Here is a 20,731-nt window from a genome sequence, read left to right as displayed (position 1 = left end):
GAAGAGAATTGAGTTTAATTCAGGGGTTGAGAAATAGGGTGATGGTAAACATAGTGACAGGTTCTAGGTAGATAGAGAAAAGTTGAAGAGATGAGCTCAATTTATTGTATTTCCTTCAAAACATTAGTCATATTCTACACCAACATAGAAGGCTATATCTTCTAATGTGTTCCAAAATTTCATAAAAGTAAATCTTCCATGTTTCATTTGAATAAGAACAATTTTTAAAAAGGGTTTTATTAATATAATTTTTTCCTGGAATGTTACTGCTTCACATATTAAAAAGAACATTCCTATTAAGTCACCCTGGCTCCACCATTTAATTTTTTTGTAAATTCAAAGTATATTGTTGACATGGAAATCTCTTTACTAATTTCATTTCCATTAAGTATGATAGTTTATAGCAATATATAAATATACATGTATACAAACTATTTGTATTTGTTATATGTACAACTAAACTCTAAAACCTATTTAATGTTTATTATCTGTATCTCTTCTATATATCTCTGCATCAGTATGACTCAACATACTAAACTCCAAGAAGGCAGAGATAGATTTGCCTAGCTTTGAACAGATCTACAAAATCCCCTAATCTCTAAGGGTGTGATGCTGCCATTGGTAACATCATTATAACTATTTGGGCTATTGGTGAGGTCATGTAATTAAAACTCCTTCTTTCACAGAGGAATAACTGAAGTCTACAGTAGTGAAGTGATTTTTGCAAAGTCATATAATTAATTGGTGTTAGAGCCAAAACTGAAGTCTCCAGGTTTCTGACCCCATGTGTTCACTACACCCTACTGCTCAATTTAACCATTTTCACAAGTAGAAAGGTCATAAATATAAATGGGTTACAATCCTTGCCTTCAAGAAGCTTGGAGATTTTCTGGAAAGAAAATACACACAAAAACTGAGAGAACAAATAAGACAATATTAAAAGAACTAAGATCAAGGGCCAAAATTTATAGTACAGACATTCAGAGCTATAGATTAAAGAGGGATTTGTGATAAGCCTTAAGGCTGGCAAGATTTAGACAGGAGAGAAGAAATGAAGGGAAAGATGAGGAGAGAAGAGGTGATGGCATGAACCAAGGCAAGTGTGAATAAAATAGAGAAAATATGGAAATCAGTCCAGGTAAAGGAAGAACACATTTCACTTCAACAGATACAAATTCTTGCCCTACGCCATTGAAAAACAACTTGGAAGGAAACCTGGAGGATTTAAGTATTTATAATGAAACTCTCACTTATCAAGAAGACTAGATTTAAATTCCAAGATTAACTATATTACATTTTCCTCAGTCTTAAAAAATTAGCAGATAGTAGACAAACTTCTGAATCCATAGATTTTTGATCATACTGATAAAGCAGTCACAATCTAATCCTATTTTATCATCTTACTAGAGGCCCGGTGCACGGATTTGTGCACCAGTGGGGTCCCTCGGCCTAGCCTGCGCTCTCTCGCAACCCAGGACCCCTAGGGGGATGTCCGATAGTCGGTTTCGGCCCGATCCTTGTAGGCCCAATCCAGACAGGAGGGAGACCAATCCTGTGCATTGAGCATCTGTCCCCTGGTGGTCAGTGTGCATCATAGCGACCGGTCGACCAATGGTTTGGTCGTTCAGTCATTCGGTCGCTTAGGCTTTTATATATACAGATTTCAAAAGATATTTTACTGTTTCCCACAACTAAGACACTGTTCTCAATGATAAGATGCTACTTCAAATATTCTGAAATGCTATTAAAATAAAACATTCCCTAAGGTTCCACATAAAATTGTGCTTAATGTCCCCAGGCAAAAATGTGAGGCAGAAAAGCTTTGTATAAAAATTCAGATCCTCTGTGTTAACAGTAGTCCAGGAGCTTGCCTCTATGGAAACCGAACACTGTTCTAAACCAGTAATCACTGGTTTTTCTAGTTGTGCGTGGAAGACCTGCTTTTATTTTGACAGTAGCAACAGAAAACCTGCTGCATACCACTATATAGATGTGAGAAGTCAGTTCTTCCAAGTTGCCTAGCTCTTACTTCTAACATACTTCAAGAAAGTGAGGTGGTTCAAAAGCACAAACTGTACTGTGACACCTGTACTGTGACAACTGTACTCTGTACTTTAACTCCTTCATTTAAGTAAATACCACCATTTGATTAAGCAATAAGGAAATCTATCTCCACCCACACCTGTTCCTGTCACACCTGTCTATCCAGTGTAGGGGCTTCCTTAGAAATCACTTACCTGCACAGATCTGAACGTAGTAATGAAAGGCAACATAATGTGATAGCCCGGTCCACTGGGGGTAGTTAGTAAAGCTCCTCCCCTGCAAAAAGATGTTTCAAATTGACAAAATTATAGAGAGAGAAATTCTCTTTCCAAATCTAAAATGCTGTAGTAAGTATTCACTCTTACTCATGCTATTGACCTATTAAAGCCTCACTAATATGAATTACTCATGATGAACAACTGCTAGTCCATAAAATATCTGCCACAGCTAAGAAGGTGAAAAAAATCACATTAAACTGCTGATGTTACACCTTGTTTCATAAGATGAACCAACTATACCTCTGGGTTTCCAGCACTGCTCACAGGTACAAAGGATTTTCGATGGTTTTTAACTGTCTGAAAAATACTTGTAAAAAGAATTCTAATGGTTCTCAGTTGCTATATTTTGATTGTGCATAACACTAACACTAACCAGTTCAAAACATAATACATTTAATCACCACGTTAAAAAAGAAGATAATACTAACTTTCAAGGAGAAAATTTCAGAGGCTCAAGATTCTTTTAATCTACCTATATAATAAGGCAATGAAAATACTGGGTGCATAAAGTTTATTTTTAAAAACACAGAAAAAAGTAGCATGGCAAGATAAAGGGTGAGGGAATAAGATTAAAAGCAGAGAGAATATAACTGTGAACTTGTTCACCAAATTCTGGAATGTGTGAACTATGACAGCACATCTTGGAAATTATAAAAAAAAGGCATTTGAGGGACAAATACTAAAAAGAAGTCCTTTGTACACAGTGAAAAATAACTTCATAGAACTTAGCTTCCTGTTTGAAAATATAAATAGGTATGCAAAGGATTAATAACAAATAACTAAGAAAATATGAACTGTTTGAGGTTAATCCCTAATTCTTTGAGATCCACACCTTGAAAAGCTCTTTCCTTGATTTTACTACCAGGAAGACAATGCTGAACTAGATGGAATTATGAACTAACCTGTTATTCATCTGCTAAGACTTATCACTGAAATTGCATTTGAAACTAGTGTTTCACAGGTAAGACAGTTTCTAAGACAGGATGGATTTAAAAGTAGAAATATCACTTTTGGGGGATGATGGAAACAAGCAAAAAGTTGAAGTTGAAGCCCTTTCAAATACATTATTGCAATTTCTCCAGATTATCCTCTCTGTGTCTAGGTCAAAAAGAACTGGTGGTACCATGTTGAAGGAAAAGCTATTGGAGCCCAACTAGAGAGCAACACATCCCACACAATTCCTTTCCTCAACCTGAAAGAAAGGGTAAGGTGAGAGAAGGGTGGTCCATCAAGGCTGAGTTTCTGTGTCTCAAGGTCCAGGGATATAACAACTGTCATGGTGGTCATGTTTTGGCCTTATAAGCCAAAACCAGACACTAGGTGATTTTAAGGGGGGAGAAGAGAGGATGTAAAGAACCATCACTAATAGGGCCAGCGTTTCTAAACAGCATGTAAAGTTCAAACTGGAAGTCTGTACAGGTGTATGGAATACAACCATTTACCCATCTCTTCAGTTAGCACTAAAGTTGTCCAACACCTGCAGGGTGCTCTGCAAAAGCCTGCCGCTGCCCCTAAGAGCCAGGACGAAAGTCACTGCCGCGGACCAGAAAGGCTCCCCTGACGCTGCAGAGGGAACAACTCTACCGGGAGTCCGCTTTCTACCTGAGCTGACTGCGCATGCCGCTCACCTGTAGTACACAGCCAGGTGTCCTTCCTCGATTTTGTGGATGGAGGCATAGAGAAAGGCGACCACCACACCCACCACTGCAGTCACCAGAACCCGGACTTGAGTCATATTCATCCTGTTTCTCCTGAATAAGGGAGGAAAGGATCCCCAGCCCCGTGAGACAGGCCTATCCTGTCCGGTTTCCACCCTCCGCGTCCGCACAACTGGCTCCCTTCCGCACGCCGCGCTGGGAAGTCTTGTGCCCCTTTTTCCTCATTCATTCCTCCTTGCAGAACCCGTTCACCCCCCCTCCGCGCAAAACGGCCCGCGGGCCGCCCCTGCTCAGTTAGCGTCGTGACACCCCCTCTCCCAATGGCCGCTCCCGCGGCAGAAGGTACTATGTAGGGGGTCCAGCCGCAGAGTCCGAAGGGAGGCCCACCCCTCCACCGCGCCTCACCGATCAGTGACGCATCGCCCCCGCCCCGCACGTGCAGCTGCTTCCTCGCGCCAACCGCCACCAACAGCCGACCCCGCCCACTCTCTCGGCTCTGCGGCTGCGCGGGCACGCAAGCCGACGCAGTGCTCGCCCCGCGACTAAAGAGACGGGGAGCGGAGGGGACAAAATTCTCCGGCTGCCTGCAGCGCAATTTCCTATAAAAGTGCGCGGACTCTTTTCTATGCACTGCTGGTTTCCTGCTCTGGAAAACAAGTCGGTAATCTAGAGTAAGCAGGGATGCCGAATTAGAAGAGGGCCTCTGGAACAAGGAACTGGTCAGTTCTTATGTAAAAACCCACTCCCTCACTCAAGTGTTCCGTTTGTCTTTTTGTGTGTGTGTTTTTTACCGAAGCCTAGGTGGCAAGCACATGCTTTATGCACGGGTCCTGCACTGAATTCAGCGGCAACCAGACTTGTTGGAAGTGTAAGTTCTGAAGAAGAAGATATTCAATTTCATTGCATATTCATTCATCAAGTATTTTTCTGAGCACCTATTGATGTGCCTAAAGCTAATCTAGTGAGGACTTGAAGGCCACCCAAGCAATAGGAACGGGTACTCTAAAAATGAAAAGGAACAGGGAGCATTTGAGCTCCTGTGAAGCCATTATGATGGAAAGGAGTGGGATGGTAGGCTAGTCACAGATTTTGAAAGGCTCAAAGCACCTTTTCTGTAGGGAGAGGGTACTAGATGGCTAGAAAATAGAGACAGACTTTTTACTGCATATTCTTCTGTTCTTTTAAAATATGCATTATGTGCATGTATTACCAAACACAAAAAGGACAAAGTTAAAGAGCAGAGAAAGGAATGAGATGAACGAACACAGGGAAATAAGGGCAGCATATTCGAGTAGGTTGGGCAGTAAGTAATGGTTACTGTAAGCCTTCAAAGGCTAGCAGTGGGACCATAACTGTACAAGCAGACTAGGGTAGGAGGACTCTGTAACCTCTTGGACAGTGCTTTAGGGCCAGTGAGTCTGCAAAATGGTTTACAGTGGAGAGAGATTGGAGGCAGGGAAGCAAAGTGGTTAGAAACTGCAGGTCCAAAGTTATAATGGTGATAACTGGAAATGGGAAGGGGTAAATAGACTTCAAGTTACTAAAGCAAGCCCTCCCAGACCACTCTATCCTCTTCTTTACCTGTATCATTCATTTGCCTATTATTACCTAGGAATGTCTGGGACCTTGTCTGTTCCAGATCAACCAGGGGTGGGGAATGTCTGGCCCACAGGCCATATAAGGCCCACAAAATAATTTGTTCTGGCCCTGCCAAGGCATTAGGGGTGAGTTAAATGTTTGACCAAATATAGCGGGCTAATTTTTAAGTTGATAATTTTGTGTGGCCCGTGAATGATGTTGTAAATATCCAAATGGCCCTCGGTATGGGGCTGGGAACTCTCATTCCTCAGGGGGACCTCTGCAGGTGAGATATCCTTCCCAATTTTATCCATCACGGGGGGCGGGGGGGGGGGTGGGGGGGGACCAGCCCATTCTGCATCTCTGCTCCTCGTACTGGTCTCGATGTGGCTTCTTTCATTCCCTAGTTAGAGGACTTCATTCAGCCAGGTTTCAGGTGGTTCTGAATGATGGTGGTTCTACAGTTTAATTGAAATTTTGATGTGGTTGTGGGAGGAGGCAAGTACCACGTTTACCTATGCCACCACTTTGCCCAAAAGTACTGTACAGTTTTTGTAAAATAAAGTCACTCTTCTTATTTGGTGGTTTCATGTCTGCAGATTCAACCAGCCATGACTCGAAACAGTATTTTCGCATTCCCAACCTGTTGGCTGAATTCACAGATGTGAAGGGCCAACTATAGAAGCTAAAGTTATACTTAAATTTTTTACTGTGTGGGTATTGATTCCCCTAACCCCCACTTCGTTCAAGGGTCAACTATATATATATATATTTTTAATATATTTTATTGATATTTCACAGAGAGGAAGGGAGAGGGATAGAGAGTTAGAAACATCGATGAGAGAGAAACATCCATCAGCTGCCTCCTGCACACCTCCCACTGGGGATGTGCCCGCAACCAAGGTACATGCCCTTGACCGGAATCGAACCCGGGACCCCCCAGTCCGCAGGCCGACGCTCTATCCACTGAGCCAAACCGGTTTCGGCTCAACTATATTCATCTGATTTTAATGAAAAGAGAATCAAAAAGTAATTTAAAAATCATTTAATACACAAAGTGAAAAACTGTCTATAATACAAAAGCATTTCACATTTTTAAAAAACAAGTATCTTCTAAATTACCTAACAGATAATAGATCCACAATCCTTTATCTGAAATCATTAAAGCCAGATGTTTCAGAATTATGAAATTTTCAGATTTTAGAAAGGTAATTCAGTGCATATACCATACTACATAAACACCCAGCAGGGTCTATGGCAGCAGCCTCCCCCACCAAATAATCAAACATGTTAATATTTTTACAGCAAAATAAATGAAGATTCACACTAGATGGGATAAGTTGATTCAATTGTCAGTTCAAGTTAGATTTGAAAGCAAATGAGTTTTGTCACCAAGCTTATGAAAAACCTTGTTTTCAGAGCTTTTTGGATTTTAGATTTACAGATAAGGGAGTGCAGACCTTTATATTGGTATGACAAGACATGTAAGATTCCTAAAACAAATGACTCATTTTTACAAATGAAAAAAACAACAGATGTTTTCAAATACATTATAAATTAACATTTCTTCTTTGATATTACTAAATGTACATCTTAAATACATATACACATAGCACACTTAGGACAGTCCATTGATATTAAAGGCACAGGTGCACTGTCCAATGTGTAATAAAATTGAAAAATGGGATTGACCCAACTCCTTATGATGCCAGAAAGAGCACTGTTGAGCGCAACACAAGGAGGTAGGGTTTTTTCTTCAAGAAGTACAATTTTACTTGTAAGCAATCTTTGCCACAGAAACATAGGCAGACAATGTGTACTTGGAACATATTAATTGAGGTTTTCTTCTCTGTACATATTATTTTTGGCCTTATGTCCAAAAGTTAAAGGGTGTTTTCAGTCAGTTAAATAAGTAATGTTTTACAAAGTTTAAAAACAAATAGATTGCAATGATGCTCCTAACTAGCTGTAGTTTTTAAACAAGTTCACCAACATACAATTATATCTGTTCAGGGGTTAAAATTACCCAAAGCCAAAATATAGCCTTTGTAAAACCATATGTAGTTTTTGATCACAGCCATTTCTTCCACTGAATGGTGTTTGAAGAATGCTTTCATGGGAGAAAACAAATTTCGAACATGTGCAGCAACAACTTCCATTGGTTTGGGCACAGTGAATAAGTGGTAAGTCATTCTGTTAACCAACTCCAATCAAGATTCTAAAAGCAGGCATGAAAAATGACAATTAGATGTTGACTGTAAGTGGTAGGTTTTGGGTGTTCATTTTTGCAAGTTTTCTAAGTATGTTCGTACATTTTATAATCAAAAGTTTAAAAATTAAAAGCATAAATAAGTTGCAATTAGAATTTAGTTTACCTTATTTTCTGCTAATTAAAAAGATACTTTGGAATTTTCATAAATATTTGAAGCAAATAATTAATGAAAGAGGAAATATAAAGAGTTGACCTTGAGACTAAATGTAAACATTTTATTGTAGTTTCTCCAAGTTTTAAATCAGCAATTCACAATAACTAAATCTTATTAATATAAATAGTTCTATTAATTTCAACTATAATTACAGTATTCATTTGTATGCAACAGTTACTATATTTGAATTATAATATAAATCCTGCCCCATCTTATTGGAGAAAATTCATTGTTGAAGCAGAAAGGTACAAACCATTTAATTTCAGTGATCATATTGCAAAGAAAGCTCACCAATCATTTGACCAAAAATGCTACTGTTGAAGATTATTGATGACATAATCCTAGTATATGCACGAGTAAGAGAAGATGGGGATTTGAGGTCAAGGATATTCCTCAAATGCTCTTTCTCTTTCCTCTCAGTTCTGTTCCTCATATGCATCCCAAATGCCAGTTAAGGCTAGCATGGAAAGTTAAACCCTTTGCAAAATACCTAAAACACACATCCATGTCCATATAAAACTTACCATCATTCTACTGCTCTGCTCCTCATTTACTTCATGAATAATAGTGCTTAAATGGCCAAGACAGTTCACATTTTCTTCTATGATTTGTGCCAAAGTCTCCCTGTGAAATGGAAAAAAAAAAAAAAAAAAAAAAAAAGCCTTTTCAAATTCAGCAAAAGAACATATGAATTTCCTCTACTTTTTGGTCTTCAGGGTCAGGATGACCAATGCCCTTCCTGCACCCCTGCACCCCAATGCAGCTGATTCCTGTAGGCTTCAGTTTCCTCATTCTTCCTATGCAGAGGCATAGTCCTGCCTATTACTCCAACTGTTGCCTCCGCCCAGCTTTAACAATAAGTCCACTATAATTCCAATCTGATTTTCCTCTGCAATAAAAGTGACACTTATATACCACACACACACACACCCCACCCCAGAAATGCTAACTGGATGGGGGTGTGGGGGTAGGTCTTTGTGGCACAGACAGATGAAAGATCTCTTTTTGTTTCTGGAATATTTCCCTTTCATGACAATTAGGAAGAACATCACCATGCTGACTTTTCAGAGACACAAATGCAGGGGAGAAGACACAAAAGTATAATCTGTTCTGCAAAGATCAGGGAAGTTGAAAAGCTGGTTGGAAACTACAGATGACAGCAATGAAAAAATGAAACAAGCAAGCTGATTCCTGAGGAGAGCAGAAGAAAACAGTGTGATGGGAGCTGACCAGAACCGAGAAGATTCCTGGAAGTTTACATTTGAAGGAAATCCTGATTCTGGTGTCCACCTTCCACCTTCCATGCTTTCCTCTTCCATATGGCCCCTATTCTCGCCTTTTACCACCCCTCAGAGTTCCTACCCTATTAGAATCAGTTTGAGGCTATGGATGATAGCTACTATTAGCTTAGAACTAAATTCTAATTCAGCTCCTTTTCAACAGGTGGAAAAATTGAGGCCAACAGTTCCCAATCCCTGGTGGTTAAATATCACATAATAACTGAAATCAGTTTTTCTTTATAATGTATTCCTACTGAAAAGTATATTTAAAATTCCTGTCGGATACAGGAATTTTGTTTTGCAAATAACCACAACCTCAAATCTGAAATTCACTGTATAAAGGTGACATCTGTAACCATTAGCATCCCCTAACAAAATTACATGCCTTTAATGAAAGCAAAAAGGTTTGTAATGTATTAAAATTTACTTGATTTAACTCTGATTACTGGGATTATTTCCTAAAGTCTATGTAATTGATTATAGCCTGTGCTATAGCTGTGGGTGTATTATATACCGGGTCAAATCTACAATGACCTCAAGATATAACCTGGAACTTGCTTTCTTTAAAAAAATAAAATACCTGTTATCAGCTTGCCTTCCTGTATGTGCTTTTCTCTCATATAAGTAGAGTACAGAATATGCAAACTGCATGACCTCCTGAGCAGTGATGTAACATGGCTGCACTTCTGCAAAACTAATTATGGGCAGAGCTTCCAGGAAATGCTGGTGCTGTAGAGGTCTCCATGAGTTGTGAGAAAAGCGACAATACACAAGCTAGCAAAGAGCCACTGGCTCTGGATACGGCACATCTTATGCTGAGAAAAATAACAGAAATGGATAGTCATTCAGCTTTTAGCAGAAGAGTAGAAATTAATAAAAGAAAATATAGGGCTTCAAACTTCAGTTCTTATTTGCAAAACTGATTTAAGGCATTAAAAAAGTCTGTTAGAAACACTAAGTTATAAAATAGAGTAGATTAAACTCAATAATTTATCAGAAGGGTGATCAAGACCCCAAAATGATAAATGCAAAAGGACAGCAAAATTTCTCAGAGATAAATGATTATGGGAAGAATAAAGTTTGGGTAAAAGAACTGATAAGCCAATAACAGAGAGAGAACTTAGAACATGAATTGAACTAATAAGTAATATTTGTTGAATTCATATTTACTTCCCAGTACTTTACATTTGTTGTCTAATTGACTTTTTACAGCAATTCCCATTTTGCAGGTGAGGAAATGTGAACATTAAAAGAGTCAAGTTAATTGCACAAGATTATTACAAAAGGACAGTCAGGACTCAACCCTAGTCTATAGGGCACTGAAGACTATGCCTTAACCACTATGCTCTACTGCCTCATTCCTATCACTGCTTATAAAAACTATCTATTGTTACAAAGTGAACCCACCCATCTTGAGGAGTTACCACGCATGACAGAGGATGTTCACGTTCTGCTGAAGTCGGGGGCAGCCATGCTGATGCCTGAGGGGTAGTTACTGTACCGTCTAGACTGGACCCTACAAGGGACCGAGCTGAACTTTGTGTCTGAAGGAAAAAAAAAAAGATTATAGGCAAGCATCTCCGCTAATTTAAACAATTTCCTACCATTTTCCTAAGACTTAAATTTCTATCACAACTTATATGTACACCCAGAGTATTTCTGCACAAAACTATTTCCAGTAGTGGGTATTACATACCACTATCCTGTCCCCAGGCCCATTCTTCATTGCCTAAAACCAAAAGTTTTTTTTTTATTAAGTAGTCAGGTATGTCTATCCCCAAATCAGGTTGGGATACCACAGTGGTCTAGGGCTTGGAGGAGTATGAAAACAGGAGACTGGATAGATAATGAAGGGTGATCATGAAGTCCTTCATCTGAACTGCTGTCAGACACCAAGCAAAGAACACAAGCATCAACCCAACACAATATACACATTCAAAAGGACCCAGGTTATGCTGACAAAAATTCCTTTTGCAGGGAATAAGAGCATATCAATGTCACATTAAATAATTCACTAAAAGTTACTTACACAGGCAATTTTAAGGAGATGCCATATTTCTTTCTGCCTCTTCCCCTGCATAAACATGACAGTATTGTCAGCTTCTTTGATGTTACTGAGGGCCATTTCCACTTTGGGCAGTAGATCAATAATCTTCTGCTTACAGCCCAACAACTTGCTAGAGAGATGAAATCAGAGTCAGACCCTTACACATCCCCCAAGACTGTACACCATACTCCCAAAGCCAACTGAGTAAATAAACCACAATCAGAGGCATATTTAATGTCTGATCTCCAAAGCAGTGCACAAAGACAGGACACCTAAATGTACACAGCGGTGGTCAAGATACCCAAGATACTGCCAGAACTCTTCCTGAATCTAATGTATTTACCAAAAGGAGTATTATACTTTGAAAGGAATCTGATAAAAATACCCTGGCTTCTGAATAGGAAATAAAATTATTTTTCTACCTCAGATGACCAAACAGCTCCTTCAGAACCCGGTCCTGACTCTGCACAGTATGCACAATGATCTTCACCATCTCCGTGCTGTCACTGTAGGAGTGATCTATAAAAGACTTCAGTCAGTGGGTATAGCTCTTCTGCATGAACATGTCAGCCTCCAAACAAAAATTCCTAAAAATCTGAAACTAGTTTTAATTGATAACATTTCCACTTAAATTCAAAACTGAATTGAGATGATTTTAAGATTATCTATACTAATAAAAGGGTAATATGCTAATTAGACCAGGAGACCTTCTGGACATCCTTCCGGACAAAGCCATGGTGGCGGGGCCAAGGCAGAGGCGGTTAGGAGCAATCAGGCCAAGAGGGGAAGGCAGTTGGGGGTGATCAGGCTGGCAGAGGGGGAGAGGGGGCAGTTGGGAGCAAGCAGGCTGGCAGGGGGGGCCAGTTGGGGGTGAGCAGGCCAGCGGGGTGGGGGGGCCGTTGGGGGCAATCAGGCCAGCAGGGATGGGCAGTTGGGGGTGAGCAGGCTGGCAGAGGGGGGCAGTTGGGGGTGAGCAGGCTGGTAGGTAGAGTGGTTAGGGGCGATCAGGCAGGCAGGCAGGTGAGCAGTTAGGAGCCAGCGGTCCCGGATTGCGAGAGGGATGTTCGACTGCCGGTTTAGGCCCGATCCCTGTGGACATCCCCCGGTCGGGGTCCCAGATTGGAGAGGGTGCAGGCTGGGCTGAGAGACACCCCTCCCACCCCCCGTGAATGAATTTTGTGCACCGGGCCACTAGTATATCTATAATTATATATATAAAAGTATGTGTTTGTGCATACATAGATATATACATTTATCATTGTATCATCAGCTATCTTTTTTTTTTTTAAATATATTTTATTGATATTTTACAGAGAGGAAGGGAGAGGGATAGAGAGTTAGAAACATCGATGAGAGAGAAACATCGATCAGCTGCCTCCTGCACTCCCCCTACTGGGGATGTGCCCGCAACCAAGGTACGTGCCCTTGACCGGAATCGAACCTGGGACCCTTCAGTCCGCAGGCCAATGCTCTATCCACTGAGCCAAACCGGTTTTGGCTCATCAGCTATCTTTAGCCCATACTAACCCAAGCCTCAGACACATGCAGCCTTCTAGCTAAGAGATCAATCTTTCTTGGATAATAAACATCATTGATTTAGAAACAGTAGGATAGTTCATCTAACTTTCACTGCCTCAAAGGAAGGAGGCTCTTGCTCTAACTAGATTGCTTGGATTTTCATGTTTATTCATCTCTTCACAGCCCATAAAAACTTAGAAAAAGCTAACTGACTTAAGCCAAATCTCATACACTAATGAAAGGACCCATAGATACCCTTCAAAACAAGTCAATTTTTAACTGAAGGTTAATATCTTGCAGGTACATAATACTTTATAGTTTCTAAAACATTATACAATACCATGCACACTCACTAAGTTAGTAAAGCTAGTTTTCAACCCCATATTGCAGACAAGGGAAAGGAGATGGAGAGAGATTAGGTAATTTGCCCAAAGTTACTGGGCCAGGAAAATGACCAATCTAGAATTCAAGCTTTCTAATTCCCAATCCTATGCTCTTTCCAGTAGCTTTGGCCCAGCACATGAGCCTTCCCTCTGACCATTTTACACCTGAACTTGTAGCATCAACTCCCTACCAACCTCTCTAATCTTAAGCAGCACTTATTTTTTTCCAACTTTCCCACATTTTCTTGCTTCCTCCTCCTCTTTGAATTCCCTTTTCCCTCTTTTATTCCTTCCTTTCAGTTTTCTTTAAAAATTTTTCTCTCTCAATTTTCTTGTAACTTTGCCTTCCTAATCTCTTAAATTCTCACAAACTAAAAGCTGTTACATATAAATATCTCAATTGAAATACCAAAACTGGAACTTATTCTGCAGCTTGTTTAAAATCCAATCCCTAGGATTTGTTAGGCTGGGGATGGTTTCTTAAAATGTCTTTGTGTACTGTGATGAAAGTGTCTTACCTGAAGGTCTGTGCTTTAACTGCTTATACAGATCAATGGCACGCTGTTCCCTACAAAAGAGAAAATGTTTCTATGTGAAGATAATTTAATGACTCTTATAATCCACAACTTGAACAATATTATTTGAAGAGAATAATGATCCAATTTTAAAGTAAGTATATATTGCCAATGAATATTTTACAGAAAGCAAGATCTTAAAATGCAAAGTGTAATACGCTTCTTATCTGCTGTGGTCTACCAGGACATATCTGATCCTTGCACCAGAAACACTTAAATGTGCAAAAATTATGGCTTGTGATTAGAGACAAATATGTGATGTTTCTAATCCAAACGTTTAGGAAGTTAACCTCATTTAGGGCATTTAATAGACAATACCTATGGTAAGTAGGGAAATAGTTTGTAACTTAGAATACTTGAAAAATTCTTAACAGTCACATGAAAAGATTCTTTGACTAAAATAGCAGAGGTCAACCCTAAGAGTTATTTCCAAAATCTCCAGTGATGAAGGAAAAACTTCCTTTTTAAAAATGCTGCCAAGATATTGGGGGAAAGGAAAACTATAGAAAATAACCACATACAGGCTTAATATGCCAGAAGTACATAGAAAGAGTGATCTGCTACAAAAAATTATAAATACCAATACCAACGACATGAGTATGTCCTTACAGAGATTCCATCAAATCTCCCTGACGTCTGCCATAAGGGCTTTTCTGTAGTTCCATGATTTCAGTGTGCAGGCACATGATCTGATCCTCCAGGTATCCAATGACACCTACCTACAATATGATGAAATGTAAAAGAAATGACAGGCTCCCCACCACACAATACAGAGAAGAACTCAGACAAAGAATGACTTACTCCTGCAGAGGAGAAATAAATGATTTAATATGAAATATTGATTTTATGTAAGTCTTTTATCTTTCAGATTCTAACTATCTTTCACACGAGAACATACTTATTCCTAGCTTCTCACTTTTCTCTCCTAACAACAGTAAACTACTAGCATCTGCTTTCTCCTCCTGAGAAGTAAAAGAATATGTGTCACTAACACAGAGAGAAAATGACCATCAAAACCACTTCATCTCAGTTCTATGATTTTCACTGCTTCTTCTTCCCAACTGCCTTGAAATAAGAATGATAAAGACACTGGATTTCCCACCCCAGGATACTAACTGTCCCACCTGTGTCCTTAGGGTAAGTTTTCGCTCCAAGGACAGCAACAATTTAGTAGGACCATAGATAAATGTAAGGAAGGAATCTGTCACCTAGAGAACAACCTATACCTAAAGTGACCATATAATTTATTGTCCAAACCTGCATAACTTTGACAATGAAAGTACCATTGATAATTATGGCAAGACAGGTGCAAATGGACCGACCTAGGTAAACCAGGATGTGCAGCCATCCTATCTAAACCAGTTGTGTATCACTGTTGTTTTACAGTTGGTAACTGCCACTTATCATTTATTACCATTCAATCTGCATAACCTTACTAGAAAAGGTATATATAGTCCCCATAATATAATATGAAAACTGAAGCTCATGAAGACTTTAGTTTACTAGTAGTCTCATTTGTCCAACACCTTTATTTTTATCCACTATATACACAAAACATCTACTAGATAGTTGATATTCAGTAATGACATGAAAGATACTCTACATATCAAAACCAAAGGAAGTTTCTAAGGGAGACCTCAGAAATAAACACACAGAACAAGCTCAGTGATTTTACCTCAGCATAGTGGATAGCCTTTTCTTCCATTTCCTTCCATGCTTTTAACATTTTTTCTGAGGCTAAAAAAAAAATTTTAATTGGTTATCTCAGAAACAGCCCTAGTTTTAATTACTGACCTACCCACCTCCATGACTATCAACATAAAATATGGTGTTCTGGGTTGAGTCGTCCCCCAAAAAATTATGCTGAAACCCTAACTCAGTACATCAGAATGTGTCCTTATTTAGAAATAGGGTCAGTGCAGATAGGTGGCTAAATTAACATGAGGTCAATCTGGAGTAAGTGGACTGTTAATCCAGTATAACTAGGGTCCTTAAAAGAAGAGAAGAGACACAAAGATGCAGATGTATGAAGGGCAAGTTCCATTTGACAACAGGGGCAGAGACTAAAGTGCTACAGCTGTAAGCCAAGGAATGCCAAGGATTGCTGATAAACATCCCAGAAGCCAGGAAGAAGGAAGGAAGGATTCCTCTCCACAGGTTTCAGAGGGATCACGGTCATGCCAACACCTTGAGAGTAGACTTTTAGCCTCGAACTGTCAGAAGATAAATTTGTGTTTTTTTTTTAATATTTTTTATTGATTTCAGAGAGGAAGGGAGAGGGAGAGATAGAAATATCAGTGATGAGAGAGAATCACTGATTGGCTGCCTCTTACACACTTCCCAGGCATATGCCCTGACTGTGAATCGAACAGGTGACCTCCTGGTTCCTGGGTCGATACTCAACCGCTAAGCCATACCGGGCTGGGCAATTTCTGTTGTTTTATGCCACCCAATTTATAGTAATTTGTTATGGACACTAATTTGTATTAGGACACTAATAAAGATGGTTTTCTCTTTCAAAAAAAGAAAATTATTTAAATGACACATGAAAATGACTTTTTAAAAATCAAACATTATAAAAGGATATAAAAAAGAAAACTCTTCCTCCTCTCCACACTCCATCCTTGGGATCTTAATCATGTGATACAAACCCATACCCTTTCCTTCACAAGTGAGACTATCTATACATGCCTGCCTTTCTTTGCTTTTATTCTCCAAATTAAAATATTACTGACATTAAAGATCCAAGTGATCTTTTAATATCAGCACACGTAGGTCTACCTCTTTTTTTTTTTTTTTTTGAGCAATACCTATGTATTTAATCTTATATAGAGCTGATATGGATTCTTTCTACCTCATTCTCTTTTAACCGCTGTATCAGATATACAACTGACGAGATAAGTCAAGCTAATTTGATGAAATAATGTTTTGCCATTAACCAGAACACCTGTAATACATAACTATAAATAAAACACCAATCATAACCAGCTCTAGTGGGTAAATTTATTCACCCACCTGGACACTGCTGATCACTTATTCTAAGATATCCACACCTTATTCAAGACAAGTATACAAACTGGATAAAAAAAGGATCTGTTTCGATGGAAAAAAACAAACAGAAATGCTAATGGTGACCTCTTCAGTTTATTATTTGATTTTAACTCTGCTCTTTAGATTTCCTTAGTATATCTGAAGGGAGATAAGCTTGAAGTCAAATACTGAAAAATAAAAAAGTGGGACCTGCACAGTAGGTGGTTTGGGGAAAAACACAGAATTATTTGTGTTGTTATTTACAGAAGGATAAGTAATCTAGGATTTCCCTGGCTAAGAAGTCACTCCAATATGGATTTTGTATCTACCTATTTAATAAAAGCCTAAGCGACTGTCCGACTGGTAGCTATGATGCACAATGACCACCAGGGAGCAGACGCTCAATGCAGGAGCTGCAGAGCTGCGGTGACTTGGCAGCTGCGGTTCTTGGGTGATGCACCCGGAACCAGAGAGAAGGGAGCCTGATTCTGGGGTGCGTCACCCGAGAATTGCCCTCTCACAATCCAGGACCCCTCAGGGGATGTTAGCCAGTTTTGGCCTGATCCTCGCAGGCCAGGCAGAGGGACCCCAAGTGCACGAATCTGTGCACTGGGACTCTAGTTTTTTATATGGAGCTTGAAAATCATAAATTCTTAAATCACTTTTGTATTTTTCAGGAGCTAAACAACTTAACTTTAGTCCAATTGGGGGAGGGGAAGATTCCTGTTAAATTGTTCAACTAAACGTTAAAATAAAAGCTAATATTCAAAACAAACATGTCTCTTGTTCTAATGTTGAATGCAAGAGAAACAATTGGTACAAGGCAAGAAGGCAAAATAGCAGACAGCTTCAAAAGACTAGACCCTTCTTTCAAATACATTACCCCAAAACTTACATATCCCATAAGTCATCTGCTCACTATATCTTTCCAAGTCAAGCTGAATGCTTTTGTGAAAAAACTCCAGTTTAGCTTTCAGTTGCTGAGATGCTGAGATCAAAGCGTTCTTCATTTTTGTCAAGTTAGTATTATATCTAAGAAGACTTAACCTAAACCATAGCCAAAAAAAATTTTAGATTAACATTTCATAAATATTGAACAAAATTTTTAAAAATTATATTGCCATAAGCCCATTGCCTAAGTTTCTATTATCAATCTATGAGAAATAGCTGATCTGTAGAATCTAGTCTTTAAAGACTTTCTGTTGGTGGCAACACAGTTTCTTTCATACTAGGACGTTCTGTTCAAAAACTACTCTCAAGCCATTGCAACTAAATGGTTTCATACCATTAGTAAGAAGTCTACAAGTCTGATCAGAAAATTACATTTCAAATTGGTCCAATATTTTAGTATTGCATGGAAAATTATTTGTGAAAACTGGCAAGATTAATTCTTGAACGTTAATGTGCATGACGCTGTCACTGTAAACAACAGAATCCACTTACATTGCTGCTCTTTGTCCCTGAAAGAGCCTGCTGTAGTCCTCTTTTAGCCCAGACACATAGTGCACTGCTTCAGCCCATACTTTACGCAGCTGTATAATTGGAAGCTGTATTTTGCTGTCCCGTACTATATATAAGAAGATGAGACAAAGAAGACAAGGGTTACTTTTTAGATTTTAGAGTTCATTAATCATTCTTTGATTTCCAGTCCTTACAAATATCATTCCCATGGATGCTAGAAAGAACCACTTGTCACTGTTTCATTCAGTTCAATATACATTTACTGAGCACTGTAATACACAAACCCTGCTCCTGATACAAGGGAAAATAAAGATAAGACATAATCACAAAGCCTGAGATTATTCCTATAATCTTTTTTTTTTCTTTCCTTCAACCTGGAATACTGTTTTTTCTTTTGCTAATATAAATTCTTTATTCTTTTAATTTTTAAATCAAGTCCCATCTCTTCCACAATCTTCTATGGTCTTTTCTGCCTCTAAATAATAAATTGTTAGCTCCTGAACTACCAACTCAGCTTCAGGAAAACATAGAGGGTAAATAGCAGCTTAATAAGATATGCTTTCTTATCCTATATAATAAAGATGTAATAATAAAATTGACCCTCACACCCTCACACAAGATGGCCGCCCCCATGTGGTCAAAGATGGCCACCACAAGATGCCCAGCAGGGGAGGACAGTTGGGGGCGACCAGGCTGGCAGGGAAGGGCAGCTGGGGGTAACCCGGCCTGCAAGGGAGGGACGGAAGTTGGGGGGGACCAGGCCAGCAGGGGAGGGCAGTTGGGGGTTACTGGGCCAGCAGGGGAGGGCAGTTGGGGGCAATCAGGCCAGCAGGGGAGCAGTTAGGTGTTGATCAGGCTGGCAGGGGAGTGGTTAGGGTGTGATCAGGCTGGCAGGCAGGTGAGCAGTTGGGAGCCAGCAGTCCCGGATTGTGAGGGATGTCCAACTGCCGGTGGTCAGACATCCCCCAAGGTGTCCCAGATTGGAAAGGGTGTAGGCTGGGCAGAGGGACACCCCCACACTGGGCCTCTAGTCTATACTAATGAGAGAGAGATATGGTAATTGACCATTACTCCGTGACGCCCACAACCAATCAGGAGGGGATATGCAAATTAGCAGGACAAAGATGGAAGTGGCCATGGAGCCAGCCTGAGCGCACGGGAGGCTTGGGTCACCCGGGCCGGCCACTGAGGGAGGGGCCTGCAAACGGCCGTCAGCCCCTCACCCAGGCTGGCCATGCCACCATTGGGGTGAGGGTCCCCGCTGGGGGGTGTGGCCAGCCTGCAAACAGCCATCAGCCCCTCACCCAGGCCAGCACCATCCCCAATGGGGACCCCCACCCCAATGGGGGCATGGCCGGCCTGCAAACCACCACAGGCCCCTCGCCCAGGCTGCCCCGCCCCCTAAGGGAACCCCTACCCTGATCCAGGACACCCTTTAGGGCAAACCAGCCGGCCCCCACCCGTGCACCAGACCTCTATCTATACTAATAAAAGGGTAATATGCTAATTAGACTGGGAGACCTTCCGGATGTTGTTCTGGGCAAAGCCATGGTGGCGGGGCCGAGGTAGAAGTGGTTAGGGGCCAAGAGGGGAGGGTAGTTGTGGGTGATCAGGCCAGGATGGGATGGCAGTTGTGGGTGATCAGGCCAGTAGGAGGGCCCGTTGGGGGTGATCAGGCTGGTAGGGGAGCAGTTGGGGGTGAGCAGGCTGGCAGGGGTGGCCAGTTGGGGGTGATCAGGTCGGCGGGGGGGGGGCTGTTGGGGGCGAGCAGGCCAGCAGGGAGGGCAGGTGGGGGTGATCAGGCTGGCACAGGGGGGCAGTTGGGGGTGATCAGGCTGGCGGGGGGCAGTTGGGGGTGAGCAGGCTGGCGGGGGGCAGTTGGGGGTGAGCAGGACTGCGGGAGGGGGCAGTTGGGGGCAAGCAGGCCAGCAGGCAGAGTGGTTAGGGGCAATCAGGCAGGCAGGCGAGTGGTTAGGAGCCAGCAGTCCCAAATTGCGAGAGGGATGTCTGACTGCCAGTTTAGGCCCCATCCCACAGGCAGTCAGACATCCCCCGAAGGGTCCCAGATTGGAGAGGGTGCAGGCCGGGCTGAGCGAGCCCCCTGTGCACGAATTTCGTGCACCAGGCCACTAGTCTATTTATAATTCTCTTGCTCTTTCTTTGGTAAAGGGAATACTACTTTCTAAAATCATGGCAGGTGTGGATGTTTGTTAAGTTCAATGAAATCCCATTTTAATGTTATGAAATTATGTAGATGTGAGAGTCATCCTATACTCTAAGGTGGCAATTATATTGTTACTAGTGGCCCGTTGCAGGAAAATTCCTGCAATAGGGCTTCCTGCGTGTTCTCCGCCACCCTGCCTGCTTCCCTCCCTTCGCCGCCGCCCAGCCTGCTTCCCTCCCTTCTCTGCTGCCCTGCTTGCTTGCTTCTTCACAGCTTTGCTCCCTTCTGTA

The 20,731-nt window shown here is 41.0% G+C and overlaps 2 protein-coding genes across 6 annotated transcripts in view; both read right to left on the bottom strand.

The window, feature by feature from the left end:
* Nucleotides 1–4,493, bottom strand: part of ERLIN1 (ER lipid raft associated 1) — a 39,061-nt gene extending 34,568 nt beyond the window's left edge. Inside the window, exons 1-3 of one of the 2 annotated variants that reach the window (XM_080642645.1) lie at nt 4,385–4,493; nt 3,950–4,072; nt 2,238–2,319 (exon numbers count right to left, since the gene is read on the bottom strand). Coding sequence is in view for 1 of the 2 variants with exons in the window: in XM_080642644.1 (XP_080498770.1) it covers nt 2,238–2,319; nt 3,950–4,062 (195 nt within the window). In the remaining variant the exon portion in view is untranslated. The remainder of the gene's footprint in view (nt 1–2,237; nt 2,320–3,949; nt 4,073–4,384) is intronic. The other variant, XM_080642644.1, reaches the window with a different exon arrangement.
* A 2,094-nt stretch (nt 4,494–6,587) lies between these two features.
* The window catches only part of CHUK (component of inhibitor of nuclear factor kappa B kinase complex), a 39,159-nt gene continuing 25,015 nt past the window's right edge, over nt 6,588–20,731 (bottom strand). Inside the window, exons 12-22 of one of the 4 annotated variants that reach the window (XR_013959108.1) lie at nt 18,260–18,383; nt 17,712–17,863; nt 15,462–15,523; nt 14,396–14,505; nt 13,730–13,779; nt 11,733–11,829; nt 11,293–11,440; nt 10,671–10,807; nt 9,844–10,078; nt 8,508–8,607; nt 6,588–7,775 (exon numbers count right to left, since the gene is read on the bottom strand). Coding sequence is in view for 3 of the 4 variants with exons in the window: in XM_080642640.1 (XP_080498766.1) it covers nt 7,746–7,775; nt 8,508–8,607; nt 10,671–10,807; nt 11,293–11,440; nt 11,733–11,829; nt 13,730–13,779; nt 14,396–14,505; nt 15,462–15,523; nt 17,712–17,863; nt 18,260–18,383 (1,010 nt within the window). In the remaining variant the exon portion in view is untranslated. Of the gene's footprint in view, nt 7,776–8,507; nt 8,608–9,813; nt 10,079–10,670; nt 10,808–11,292; nt 11,441–11,732; nt 11,830–13,729; nt 13,780–14,395; nt 14,506–15,461; nt 15,524–17,711; nt 17,864–18,259; nt 18,384–20,731 lie in introns of those variants that run through there. The other 3 variants (XM_080642640.1, XM_080642642.1, XM_080642641.1) reach the window with 3 other exon arrangements.

The sequence above is a fragment of the Plecotus auritus genome (assembly GCF_963455305.1).
Source record: "Plecotus auritus genome assembly, chromosome: 9".
Classification (NCBI taxonomy): Eukaryota; Metazoa; Chordata; class Mammalia; order Chiroptera; family Vespertilionidae; genus Plecotus; species Plecotus auritus.
This window is presented reverse-complemented; position numbering and strand designations above follow the sequence as displayed.